Source organism: Culicoides brevitarsis, chromosome 2 (genome assembly GCF_036172545.1).
Source record: "Culicoides brevitarsis isolate CSIRO-B50_1 chromosome 2, AGI_CSIRO_Cbre_v1, whole genome shotgun sequence".
Classification (NCBI taxonomy): Eukaryota; Metazoa; Arthropoda; class Insecta; order Diptera; family Ceratopogonidae; genus Culicoides; species Culicoides brevitarsis.
In genome coordinates this window covers 21611181-21624623 of record NC_087086.1, presented here as the reverse complement: position 1 = coordinate 21624623, position 13443 = coordinate 21611181, and the positions used below count along the sequence as shown (strand labels likewise).

Below are 13443 nucleotides of genomic sequence, written 5' to 3'. Positions count from 1 at the left end.
AAAGCAGTTGAAGCCGCATTTTGATCCACCAAGAATATATCTTATTCATTTTCTTTTGTATATGTTCTGTTCTCATCAGTTTGCGCAAAATCCCCTCGTCGCATATGCTGCCGGTATATTAGCTACTATTGCATGCATACACACATTCTCGGTCATCATAATCATCATTGCATATGAAAAGCTTCAAAAACTTTTACCAATATCAGAACGTACCAAGCAGTCTCCGTTTAAACATCACAAATTTTAGTGTCGTGCTGAAGGTATTTTGTCATAATTTTTTTTTGCCAACACTCATATTAAAAATAAATAATATAAAAAGTCGATAACGGCTCTAGTGCAAAAAATAAAAGATTTCGCAATATAAGGGAATATGTTTCTCAAATACAAATTTTAAGGAAGTATACGTGATTTTTCTTCTTAAGTAGTCCCATAAAAAATATTTTTTTTTTTGTGAAATTTTAAATGAATTCTCGTACGAATGTACAGAAGCTTATTACATCACACTCATTGTTATTAACGTTAGTTACAAAAAGTGAATAAAAATGCGAAAAAATTAGTTGTGAATAATTTAAACATAAATGTGTGCATTTTTATGGTGCTGTTGAAAAAGAGAGTACCTTGGGTGTGTATGATGTGTGAAAATTAAAAGAAGAAATGACATCGGAATCACCTGAGACTACTTTCGTTGGCAAAATTAAAAATAAATGAGAGCCATACACACTATAACATTGATGAAACATTAATCATTCACAAGTATATCCCATCTTGTTATAATATTTTGCAACTTTATTTTATTTTATATGAGATCAATAATGAAATTATTTTGATTACGATATTATCACGAGAAACTTTTTGTCCTTTTAAGAACTGATTTATTTAATTTCTCATTTTTTAGCCTTGCTCAGAAATATATAAAAATCTATTCTTTAAATGGCCCGGATAACATTATAAAATACTCGAAAAAGATTATATAGTATATCATCTCCATATATATTCGTTTAACGAATCAACGAATAAAAGAAATGAATGATAATGAAAACCATTATTCACACTTTCAATATAAAAAGCACTACTTCCTCTTTATCTAAGTAAATAAACTACAGTATCTGAAAACAAATGTGCTCACACAATCACTAAACAAAATTATAACATAATAAGTGATGTTTTTAATACCATTTGAAATATCTTACATGTATTTATTTCATTAACGATATTATTTTGTGTTAAAAGGAGTTACAAATGAAAAGTCTACCTGAGTGAAACTCTGACGTCACATTATTACCATTCATCTATTTTAAATGCAAGTGCTACAGAAAAACTACATACTTACGACCATAATAAAAAATTAATTATTCTGAAAATCACTGATTGCAATACATAGGAAACAAAGGTAAGTAATCATTTTGCGATCTCTTTTTATTAATTTTTTTAAATAATTTGTTAAAAAAAATAATGAAAACCAAGTACACACATTTAAATCAACTAAAAATACATGACACAGAACATTATTTAAATATCTTAAGTTTTGTAATTTAATTGTTCTTTAGGATGAAAACATCTTACCATTTTTTATATTTATTAGATGATTGTTATGTTGAAATATAAATCCATGCATTAGACTTTGCATGTTCCTCTTTTTCTTCTACTTTTTCTATGGTGTCGAAATATTTTAAATTTTTGTGTACAATCTTCATCCTAAAAATTCAAACTTGATTTGTTAAACATGATAAATGTTGAAAAATTTACACTTTTTTGTCCAACATTTTTTGCACTTTTTATGTTTGTTATGCTTGTCGAAATAATTTTGAAGTGATATTAGTCAATATTAATGTGATTAGGTATTTGTAGAAAATGTTAAAAATAATCTTGAGCAAGAACTGTGCAGTAAAATACTTTTAATATTGTGATAAAATACATGTATATTATTTTTTAGGTCATGAGTCGCCAATGACCTTTTTATTTAAGTGAGGATGCAAAATATTTCAAGGTGGTTGAAAGTTAACGAGTGGAAATTTTTTTATTGAAACATTTTTTGGTTGACCTTATCTATTTATATCTATATTTTCAAATACAAATACGTTGGGTTTAATAATTTTCATTTAAAAATAAATTTATGTTAACAAAAAACAAAGAACATCTCCATAAAGGTTTTAAAAAATATTTGATTTATCATCAAACTGTTTTAGGACAACACTGTTTTAGGGAAAATTTAATGTACATATACATATATCTATATACATATATCTGTCTAAACTAAGCACTGTAATTTGACTAATAGCTCATTAACATTTCCACGTGGACGAAATATATGTGTATTTCAAAACAAATAAATGGTGAGCACAGTATATGGCACCCATAATTTTCACCATTTAATTAAGTTTGATTGTGCTAATCCAATATACTTGTCATCTCTATCATCTTGACATTATTCGCTTCAATACTATAATATCGATATATTTTATCTATGAAGGTGTATGTAATATTTGACCTTTTAAATAGTTCTTTAATTACATTTACATCTTTCAAATAAAGTTTCAATTTTGTGCATCTGATTTTTTTATTTAATTATGCGATTATGCGTTCCAACATTTAAAAAAAACACTAAAAATAAGTTTCCTCAAGGTGCAACTAATATCTTAATCGATAATTCGTGATATATGTAATGTTGTCATCTTATCTTAAGAACAAGTTATCCTGTTATTTTGTGTATTCTTATAAATATTTGGTTTAAATTAAAGAAAATTGAAAACGTTAAAACTTTTAAGTTAAAAGTCCATTAAATATTGTTCGATTCCAAGTGAAAGGTCTTTTCAAATCTTAATCACCATTTCAGAAATTTCGTTAGTTCGTTTTATTTTTATTTTGGATGAATAAACATTTTAATTGAATGACCTGTACTTTCTTTGTTGCGTGATTGACGCAAACTAGGTTAATTTACATGCTTATAAGAAAATGTAATTATTTTTGGATTATTAATAAATATATTTTTATTGAATGAAACATACATGTACTTCATAATGTGAAATTCATAAAGTTTGTATGTTTGAAACAAATTAAATTACATAGCACCCGAAAAAAATATTTAAATTAATATGGACCACCAAAAACGTGCATCACAAATATCTAACATCTTCAAGAAGACGTTTGCACCATTGATTCACGTGATTCCGTCAGGCAGACTATTTGGCGCCTTATTTAGCGCATTAGGGTATGATTATACTCTTCTTTTCTGGGTGTTTTTTTCTTCATGTATAATAATCAAAAGTATATAAAACTGACTTGATGTTACGTATGTTTTTTGTGCATAGCAAAGAGTTTTTGCTATTTCATAATAAACTTTCTTGGCACTTTAAAGCACAAACAAATTTCACGTAGCCTATTTTCATAACTATAATACATACTAATAATACCAAATAATGATTACTTTAGCATAATGCATAATGATTTAAAAAATCTACTTTCCAAACAAAAAAGAATATTTTTGTTTTTTTAATCTTAAAAAAGAACCAACAAATTATCATATCAAAATAAACTATATGTTAACATACTATATACTTCAATAAAATATTGCATAGCTAATTTAAAACATTGTTTTTAAATACATATACCCTATGTTTTATCAGTATTCAATAATTTTTTTTTTTAAATTTAGTAATTAATCTGGCAATTTATCATTTACGGACTAAATTAGATCGGTTAGACCAAATTCTAAGTAGCTGAATAATATGACATATTGTTTGCAATTTTTTATTTTTCATTTGTCTGTTTTTATTAACTAAAAGATAAATGAGCTTTTATTTTACCAACTCTTCTTTTTTTCCGGGTAAAAATTTTAAGCTATAACCATGTCCAGACAGAAAGAATTATGGATTTTGAGAAAACCCCAAATTTGTGTACTTTCACCTTAATCGTAAATTATGGTTTTGACATGACACATATACCGCTGTGTAATTATTTCGTAGCTACGTTTTGTACATATAATCAGGATATGCTTCTCAATTTGCATCCGATCCCACAACAATCAATATTTTCTCTGGAATATTATATTAGCGGAATGACTGACACGTTATTGGACGCGTGATGTTGTTATAATGTAGAAAGGAGGCAGTAAATAATAATAACAATGTGTTAAGTGAATCATACAGCCATTGATTATTTATGGGTTTTGATTATGATTAAAAACGACACTACTCCTATATTTCCTAATGGGACTATATTAATAATTCTAGTGTCTTGTGGTCACATATTGTATTTTATAAAAAAAAATATTGTTTAAAATGCTTTCATGTTTGTTTGTTAATAATTAATAAAAAGATCTATAAAAAAATCAATAAAAATATTACTTTTTAAATCAATGTAAACTACTTAGATCATTTGTTTCGTTGGTGTGTTCCATCCTATTGGTTGGTTGTATATTATTTAATAAAATATTAATATATGTATTTAAAAATATCATATGATTTATTGTAACTCACATATTTTACTTAATATTAAAACTATTTTGATTGAAACGAATTTGAATTTTAGATATAGAAGTTCTGTTACGATTTTTTTCGTAGCATGCTTATTTTTTCTATTTCCTTTTTTTTAATCATAGATTGTTTTTTATTTGTTCGACACTTTAAAAGAGGTGGACTGGCCCTTGGGAGCATTGGTGTTTTTTAACGAGAAAGTCAGTTTTAAGGCTAAAATTAACCGTTCTTCTAAAATTTTTAGTTTATGCTGAAACTTTTTAAAAATGTAAATGACCAAGTTGCGGTAAATTTTTCCATCCCAGTCTTACTCTTCACTTAAACACACACACACACAAACAACTAAAATAAAAAAAAGAGTAAAAATTTAGTTTGTTTTAAAAATTTTCCGAGAAAGGAAAATTCAGATTCTCACACTGTTTTCACAAATGGTTGTTATTTTGTTTTTAATTTTTAAAAGGAGGTCAAGTTTTCGCGAGAAAAATAAACAAAAACAATTAAATAAATACAGATATTTTTTAAAGATGACACTTTTAATTAGAGAGACAATCTTATTTTTTTTAACATACATTCTTCTACATCACCTCACAAATAAAATTACACTTCAAAGTATCACTTTCATTATTTTTATATCTAGGATATAACCTAGTAAATAATGATTAAAAAAGTATGTGTTCCGACTTTTTTTTATTTTTTTTTCATATTTCTCTTTCTTCAGATGTATCACTCACAAGTCAGTCTTAAGCAACATCTAAGATTCAATCAGAATTGATGCTTTTTTGCAGAAAAACTCTAAAATTAGTGTAATTTTCAACACTACAATTTCGTGTCTGTTTGTGTGTGTTAGAAAAAACAGTATTAAAATATACAAAAGAATACATCAAAAACATAAAAATAAGCTCTCTGTCTATACTTATGAGTTCGTATGGCAAGGCATGCAGAAAATAATACTTCTCGTCCTGTTGAGACGTAAGTACTTTATCTAATATTTTCATTCTTGTACATAACCTTCTTTAGTTTTTCTCACTTATCATATTTTGTAGTGTGTGTGTGTGTGTGTGTGAAATGTGTGTACGAAGAATTTTGAATATACATAGTTCCCTTTTTTTCTCACGTATGAACATTTCGCTGTATCAAATGAAAATATTACCCATTTACTAAAAAATCAATTAAAATACGCATTTGTATCATAAAAACATTAATTAAATAAATAAACCATAAAATAATTTTTCCGCTTAAACAACGACAATCTTAGAAACTGTGATGTGAAAATAGATAAATTTATGATTTTTTTTAGATTTTTTGAGGCTCCCGTTGTTATCATTTTTGAATGACTGTAAAATGTGTATGCTTTATGAATGCATAATAATTATTGTATTTACAGTTCTTTAATTATTTGCTTGGTTTTTCGATTAAAACTCGATGCTTTAAAATATCAATCACCGCTGCTATTGAGTTCCACATCCTCATTTTAGTCTATAATATATGTATCTGTGTCTCTGTGTTGATTTTTGTTTTTTTGATATTTTTGTTTTTCAGTATTTGGCCGGTCCCCGACGATAGCTCTGTTGTGTAAGAGTTATTCTAAGTTTTTTTAATGTTCCACATTTAGGGTTTTTTTCTTAGTGTCTACAAAACTGTAGTAAATTGACGAACACTCGGTCATGTAGTTTAATTTGATTTCTTTATCTCTTGCAGAAACATGGTGAACAAACTGTGGAATACCTGTAAATCTGATGATCCTAATGTTCAAACAGCTGACATAGTCTTAAGCAGAGTTAAAACACACAAACATCACTTTTATCTATGTCAAGTAAGTCAAAAATAAATATATTTAAATTGAGAATTCAAATACCTACGTTTTAAACTTTATTTTACTTTTTACAGTGGCAAACAAACACACAAGTAAGCCTTTTCTACTTGCTCTACCGATGGTTAGTAGCAATATCCTTTCTTGCCATCGTTGTTTGTACAGTCCTTGATATTGGTAGAACCGTAAGTATTGATTTATTTTATTGCAAATGACTTAAAATTCACTTAAATTCAAATGTCAACATTTTTTTTCTATTTTTTGTTGCAATGATTTAACAAAGTTAAAATATTTTTATAGGAACCAATAACAGAACATCATTATGCTAAATGGTGCATTTACTTAACTAATTGGGGTATTCTGGCGTGTGCTATCCAAGCATGGCTAGCAGCGTTTATCGTAACTGGAGGGATTATGATTGTAGAGGAGGAATTTGGTATGTAAATATTTGTCTATGCCATGCCGTGTGTACTAAATAAACATATAAATGTAAAATTTTTCTCAATTTTTGTTTACTTTTTTTTCAACAGAACTGGATAACCCAACGAGAAAGAATATAATTCATAAAACGTATTGGTTTTTTTATACAATTGCCACAATTTACTCTTTGATAATTACGGTCATGTATTGGACAGTTATATATGATCCTGGTGTGTAATAAATTTAAAAATACACATAAATACTATCTACATATTGTTAATCCTTATTTTTTCTCGCAGAAATCCACAAAATAAACGCTGTAAATATGATGAGCCACGTTGTGAACTCGGTTTTAATGTTAATTGACTTGATAGTTGTTGGACATCCTATTAAAATTCAGCATGCTTATCAGACGATAGGCTTAGGTATTATTTACATGATATTCACCATAACATACTACATTCTAGATGGTACAAATAGGTGAGTATCAATGCAATATTTTTACTTAACTGTCAACTTATTTATGAAATAGACGAAATAATTTGTTAAAAGTAGAATACATGAATGAAAAAAGAATATAAGTGAGCGATTCACTCATCTGAATTAATGACTTTTTAATAAAAAGTTATTTTGCTTAACGTATCATCTTAAATTTTCAGACTCGATGAACCGTTTGTTTATAAGCCAATGGACTGGAGTAGACCCGGAAAAGCACTAGCTATCAGTGTTGGTGGCTTAATTTTTGTATTCATCGTACACTTCATCTGTTATCTTGTCTATAGGGTACGCGTTTGCATTTATAACGCTTGCTGTCGCAAAGACAATGAACGTGATAAATTCACTGCATTGGGACGAACTCTATCCACGAATTTGGATACATCACAGAGGCAAAATTTCCTTAATCCCACAACAATTATAGATTTAAAAGTTTAAAGGAATCACTGAAAGCAACTCACACAAAAAAGTATTATAAAAAATTATAACGGATACCTATTTATTAAAAAAAATAATAATAATAATTATAAAAACTTAGGAAAAAGCAAGACTTAGTAGCGCGGTTGTGACGCAAGATATGAAAGCAGATAAAAAAGGATACTCATGAAATATAATCTTCTTGATTCCAATTTTTAATGATAAATAAGAATTTAGCATACACCTTGGAAAAGAAACACTTTTCTCTCTCTCAGATCTAAATATTTTTGGCCAAATTTCTTACGAACAACCGCTCAATTGTTACACATATAATAAGGAAGGCTGGTTCAATTTGTAGAACTTATGTTTAATTTAATATATATAAACCTAATTATAATATATATAGGTAATATTGAGAGTAGTCCATACAATTTATCAATACTACGAAAATATAAATTTTGTGAAAGCGGAAAAGTGCAGAAAATCATAAAGGTTCTTTCATTTTGTTTGTTTTTCTATTATTTTTAACATCCGTCCTTTATCGAAACGTACATTACATATATACATATATAATTTTTTTTTTGCTTTTTATTCGTTTTCTAATTTATATTTATTATATTATAACGAAGAAACACACAATATTTTTGAAAATTCGCTCACTTAATCGTTAACAATATACCTATGAAAAGAATGTCGAAATAGAGTTTTTTTCTTAGCTCATAAAAATGAAATTCTATTAAAGGAAAGTTAAAAGATAGTTGTATCTACTTAGACAATATATTTAACAAAAGCAGAAAAAAGAAAAATAAGAAAACATTATCGAAAATATGTATTTCTAATGTTATGGTATTTATAAAGACTATATAACCATGATAGAGTTTTGCTCACATTTCAAAAGATAGTAGAATACATATAAAATAATTAATTAGGTATGATTTTTTTCGAAAAATATTATTATTTCTGTACGAATTTATTTTGCATATTATCCTAAATAATTTAAATAAGGTAAATTAATATTAACCGAAAGCTGCGAGAAGTATTTTGTGACATATTGATAACATTATTTTTCATGTTAGTCCATATGTTTATTTTTTGTATACGAAGTAGAGAATATTTAAGAAATATTGTTCTCGTGAATATTCCGATCAGTATTGATGGAAGCTCAACCGTTATTTAGCGGCTTCTACTTTTAATTGTATCTTATAAATAATAGTCACGTAAAATATTTAAGCAATAAATACAAAAAAAAAATATGAATTGTGATTTGATTATGTTTAAAAAATATTGAAAAACATAATTTAACACTTAGTCTCTTGTGATAAAAATTTCAAGATTATTCACACTCAGTCTTATTCTCTCTTTACCTTTATATTTGTAAGATATGTCTATTTTGACAGAACAAAAATATATTTTTGATCAAGAAACCATTTTTGAAACTTACGTAAAACAAAAAAATATACATCTGTGTTTAAACAGTGTGTAGTTAACATTTCTGATAAATAACATACAAAAAATAATTCAAAACAAAAAAAAACTCAAACAAATAATCTAAAATAGTTTTTAAAAATAAATGTGTAAAGAAAGGATATATATTCGAATATAAAAATCCACGACAGTTTGTTAAAGATATAAAACTTTTATTATATGAAAAAAAAAAATATATATATAAGTATACAAAAAGTCCCATGACACAGATATAAGATATTAATCGATGCACCATGTTCCATTCTATTTGTTTTTTTATGAAAAAATATTTTTAGTAAAAAAAATGAATAAATAAACGATGGTCAAATGTTCTAATGCATAACTAAAACGATGTAAATATTTTTTCCTTTTGTAAAGCAGTTTAACACATTTTTTAAAACCCGTAATGATGTGTAGTGTAATATCTTAATCATTTCAAAAAATATGTGAATTATAGTGAATCACATTGAATATCTAATGAAAGTAATGAAATACATAGATCACGAACAAATTTTATTACATATTTCTTTCGTCGTAAAAATAAATAATTAAAATTAAAAAAAGAAGAATCTACAATTTACTACCTATTTAATTACACAAAAGGACATAGAAAGAATATACGAAAAAGCGTACCTATATCATTAACGTACAGAGATATAATATGAGATAAATATATCTAAAGTTTTAAAAATGAATAATAAACACATTATCAAATAAAAAGATGGATTTCAGAAATATCCAACCAATTCCAAACTATTTACCAGCACAATTAATAAAAAAATAATAAATCATAAAAATTTTCTCTGAAGAATGGTGAAACAAAACTAAAAAGATTTAAATGAAACAAACAAAATTTAGAAAAATCAAATATATAAAGAAGTTAATAGAAAAAAAACTTGATTATTGTCTTTTATTTTACCAATATTAACTCCTCTTACTTATCATGCTTCTTATTAAGTCTGAAAATTATCTTCTATCGGGAGTTATTCTTTTAGTCTTTTGTAGTTGTAAGTTTGTGTTGTTTTTGTCGTAAAATGTGGCTCTGAATCCCTCTGTTAATTTTTCGCTTCAACAGCAACTCAGCAGGTATTTAATGTCCAATGAGACGTGTTCATTGATAGTTACTTAAAACACGATACTTAAAAACGAATACGAATATTTGAATTTTTAAAAGCATAAACATGTTAATTTTCAGGGATGAAAAAGGGCAAAAAGTTACGGAAAAATTGAAATTTACAAGGTCCGTTAATTCAAGTATGAGACGAATAAAATTGATGATTTAGGGTGTCCCGTACATGTCCCCGATTTAGCATGAGAGCATCTGGTTATCTTACCTGAAATTCAAAGTTTTTAAAAATTGTGTTTTCTTTTTTAAATACATATTTTGCCTTAGAATTTTGAGAATAAATATACACTATTCGAGAAATTGGTCTCTCGAGGTAGGCAAGAAACACATTTGTATTATAAAAATAAAGAATGCACAATTTTTGATCGTATAAAATAGTTGACCTAAAAGGAAGCTCGAAGTAGCCATACGTTGAATGGAAAAATACCTACCTAATTTTAAAAGGTTTTCGTAAGCACCATATCTTTGAAGCTGTTTCAATACATTATTACGACAAAGGCGAATAAAATAAACAAATATGGATAATCAAATGCTGCCTAGTCCCACTGGCGATGCCATGTTTACACCAATCCATCATCCAGAAATTGATCAACAAATTCTTGAACATGCCTTTCCAACACAGATGTCTCAGACAAATAATCAGCCACAGGGAATGCCACACTTGACGCCTTATGGAAGTTTGGCAACGGGTACAGGAATGCAGCAAACTCCTTTGAAACCGCATACGTATGCCCCATCATACGCTCCGAGTACACCGCAGCAAATGATGTCGCAAGCACCGGTGAGCTTCTTAACTTTTATTCAACTATTTTTTTTTGCTTATTACAAAAAAAAATTACTTAAACAGCAAAGTTTAATGTCACCAATGGTTCCGATGCAAGACACCACAGCGAGCTCCAAAACCCCTATATCGGATAATCTTCCCTCGGTTCCATCGTACATCCCACAGACGCCTTTGAGTGTAATGCAGCCCCAAACACCTGCAGATTCGGGAATTTTGCCGCAACTACAAAACATCGTATCGACCGTCAACCTAAATTGCAAGTTGGATTTAAAGAAAATTGCGCTGCATGCGAGAAATGCCGAGTACAATCCCAAGCGTTTTGCTGCGGTAATTATGCGCATTCGAGAGCCTCGTACTACAGCTTTAATATTTTCGTCAGGTAAAATGGTTTGCACTGGCGCAAAAAGTGAGGAGAATTCGAGATTGGCAGCACGAAAATACGCGCGAATCATCCAAAAACTAGGATTCACGGTAATAGGATTCGTACTAGGATTCCCAATAGGAAAACACATTTCAGTACATGTATTTTTTTTTTTATTTTAGGCCAAATTTGTTGATTTCAAAATCCAAAATATGGTGGGTAGCTGTGACGTCCAGTTTCCAATTCGTTTAGAAGGCCTTGTTTTTCAACACGCAAAGTTCAGTTCGTATGAGCCTGAACTATTTCCTGGTTTGATATATCGTATGGTCAAGCCTCGGATTGTCCTATTGATTTTCGTATCGGGAAAGGTTGTTTTGACAGGCGCCAAAGTTCGACAAGAAATTTATGACGCATTCGATAATATTTATCCGATTTTAAAAAGTTTCAAGAAACAGTAGTGAGAACTTTTTTTTAGAGAAAAAGCGAAAAGTAATAAATAAATTAAGTTATTTTATAGAGATTTGTAGTGTAAATTTATTCTGATCCAATCTCATCTCTACTTAGTTCAAACAAGCGGCCATCAGTCCAGCGAGACTTTCAAACTCAATTTTTTCAGTAATGTTTTTAGTCTTGATGTTGTCATCTTGATTCGAGATGAATATTAATCCATTTTCGTCTTTCCATCCATTCTTTTTCACCCAGTTTTGTACAGTTTTTTCTAAAATACAAAAAAAAATCAAAAAATTAATTATATTCCAACATGAACATCAAATATGTAAATACCATCAACATTTCCCAGCAAAACCGCCAAATACTGTTTTTCAATAGTCTGAAAAGTGATTCCAACAACATGACAAACGAACTTTCTGATGGAATCGTAAAATCCGGTGATTTTTCTGAATAAATCTGGGTTCGACTCCACCTTCGACCAGAATACTGAAAAGTCGCATTGTTCCAAAATGTCGGCCAAGTAGATTATCTCACGGACATTATCGTCGGCCATTTGGGCAGGCAGTAACAAACATTTGCACAGGACAAAGTCAGTGTGTGGAAAATTTGTGAGGGCTTTCAGTAAAATCGTATAGGTGATATCCAAGTTTAAGAGATGTGGATTGAACTGATACAACTTCAAAACAGCCAAATTAGCCTCTAAGTCATAGTCATTTGACTTTGCTTGCTCCTCCACATACTCTTCAAAGACTTTTAGATGTTCGGGATTGTATCTGAAAAGAGCAATGAGGTTAAGCCGAAAGCAGGAGTATTTATATAAATATTCATACCGTTCGATGGTTTTGAGCATTTCCGGAATAGTCAAGTCTCCTGATTCAGCCATTTTGCAAGTTTTATTACTCGATTAAGGACTTACAAAGACTGCAAAAATCAAAAATGTGCTGTCTACGTTTCTGCTTTTTAGCTTGAATGGCTCTGACATTTATAGTGATGTTAAAAGTGAGTACTTTGCAAATCAAGTAAAAAGGCCATTTTTGACGAATTTGACATCACTACTTAGTTTCAAGTTTCTTGTTCAAGTTTTCAAATAGGGTTGCCAAATAGATCAAAAACTATAGTTGGCAGCCCTGCTTTACGTTTTATAAAAAATTAACGTTTTTGAGCTTTTATTTTCCAAGAAACTCAAGAAATATTCAAAATTATTAAACAACATATTAAATTATTTCATACGATGCATGCGGTGATGTATCCTTGAACCTAACCTAAATTATTTCATAAAAATATTACAAATAAAAAGTACTTAAAGACATCAACAAAAGATCTTTTTTGTACTTGAACTTGTGTTCAATTTCCTTATAGATGAGCAAAACATCTGCGAAGCAAGAGTTTTCGTTTATGTGTTTTTTTCCGTATGTAAAACAGAATATAAAAAAAACAGAAATTGTTATCAATAAATTAATTAAATTAAATTAAATTAATTAAATTAAATTAATTTTAAGCAGAGAAAAACGATCAGTATTCGTACTGCGTTTGTTCAGTTTCATTGCATGTTGGGAGCCTAATTTCAATAATTTATGTTTAATTTTCTTAAATTTGCTAAAAATTAACACTCAATGAAATTAAATATTCACTTTGAAGGTGCAT

General features: G+C 28.4%; 3 protein-coding genes across 7 annotated transcripts; 2 read left to right on the top strand and 1 right to left on the bottom strand.

Annotated features, from left to right (window-relative positions):
- Positions 1-222: 222 nt before the first annotated feature.
- On the top strand, positions 223-8266 carry LOC134831501 (protein rolling stone). 4 transcript variants are annotated; one of them, XM_063845239.1, is made up of 10 exons: positions 223-260; positions 1231-1390; positions 5191-5441; positions 6012-6044; positions 6171-6285; positions 6360-6467; positions 6583-6718; positions 6813-6932; positions 7002-7182; positions 7362-8266. In XM_063845239.1, the coding sequence occupies exons 3-10, from the start codon at positions 5398-5400 to the stop codon at positions 7633-7635; spliced, it is 1011 nt and encodes a 336-aa protein (XP_063701309.1). In that variant the 5' UTR covers positions 223-260; positions 1231-1390; positions 5191-5397; the 3' UTR covers positions 7636-8266. The 4 variants fall into 4 exon arrangements, with proteins under 4 accessions (XP_063701309.1, XP_063701313.1, XP_063701311.1 ...); XM_063845243.1 differs by lacking the exon at positions 5191-5441; XM_063845241.1 differs by lacking the exon at positions 6012-6044.
- A 2139-nt stretch (positions 8267-10405) lies between these two features.
- LOC134829486 (uncharacterized) lies at positions 10406-11867 on the top strand. Of its 2 annotated transcripts, XM_063842567.1 has the most exons (4): positions 10406-10517; positions 10583-10985; positions 11052-11459; positions 11532-11867. In XM_063842567.1, the coding sequence occupies exons 2-4, from the start codon at positions 10722-10724 to the stop codon at positions 11805-11807; spliced, it is 948 nt and encodes a 315-aa protein (XP_063698637.1). In that variant the 5' UTR covers positions 10406-10517; positions 10583-10721; the 3' UTR covers positions 11808-11867. The 2 variants fall into 2 exon arrangements, with proteins under 2 accessions (XP_063698637.1, XP_063698636.1); XM_063842566.1 differs by having other exon boundaries at positions 10412-10985.
- LOC134829487 (eukaryotic translation initiation factor 3 subunit K) lies at positions 11856-12790 on the bottom strand. The gene is made up of 3 exons (XM_063842568.1): positions 12630-12790; positions 12133-12572; positions 11856-12067 (listed from the first exon to the last, which is right to left on the bottom strand). The coding sequence occupies exons 1-3, from the start codon at positions 12680-12682 to the stop codon at positions 11910-11912; spliced, it is 651 nt and encodes a 216-aa protein (XP_063698638.1). The 5' UTR covers positions 12683-12790; the 3' UTR covers positions 11856-11909.
- Positions 12791-13443: the final 653 nt, after the last annotated feature.

Coding starts and splice junctions, on each gene's coding strand:
- LOC134829486 (XM_063842567.1), top strand. CDS start 10,722: ATGGATAATCAAATGCTGCCTAGTCCCACTGGCGATGCCATGTTTACA. Junction 10,986..11,051: donor AAATGATGTCGCAAGCACCG/GTGAGCTTCTTA, acceptor TTACTTAAACAG/CAAAGTTTAATGTCACCAAT. Junction 11,460..11,531: donor TCCAAAAACTAGGATTCACG/GTAATAGGATTC, acceptor TTTTTATTTTAG/GCCAAATTTGTTGATTTCAA.
- LOC134831501 (XM_063845239.1), top strand. CDS start 5,398: ATGGCAAGGCATGCAGAAAATAATACTTCTCGTCCTGTTGAGAC. Junction 5,442..6,011: donor ACTTCTCGTCCTGTTGAGAC/GTAAGTACTTTA, acceptor TTTGTTTTTCAG/TATTTGGCCGGTCCCCGACG. Junction 6,468..6,582: donor TCCTTGATATTGGTAGAACC/GTAAGTATTGAT, acceptor ATATTTTTATAG/GAACCAATAACAGAACATCA.
- LOC134829487 (XM_063842568.1), bottom strand. CDS start 12,682: ATGGCTGAATCAGGAGACTTGACTATTCCGGAAATGCTCAAAACCATC. Junction 12,573..12,629: donor ATGCTCAAAACCATCGAACG/GTATGAATATTT, acceptor TGCTCTTTTCAG/ATACAATCCCGAACATCTAA. Junction 12,068..12,132: donor TTTGCTGGGAAATGTTGATG/GTATTTACATAT, acceptor TTTGTATTTTAG/AAAAAACTGTACAAAACTGG.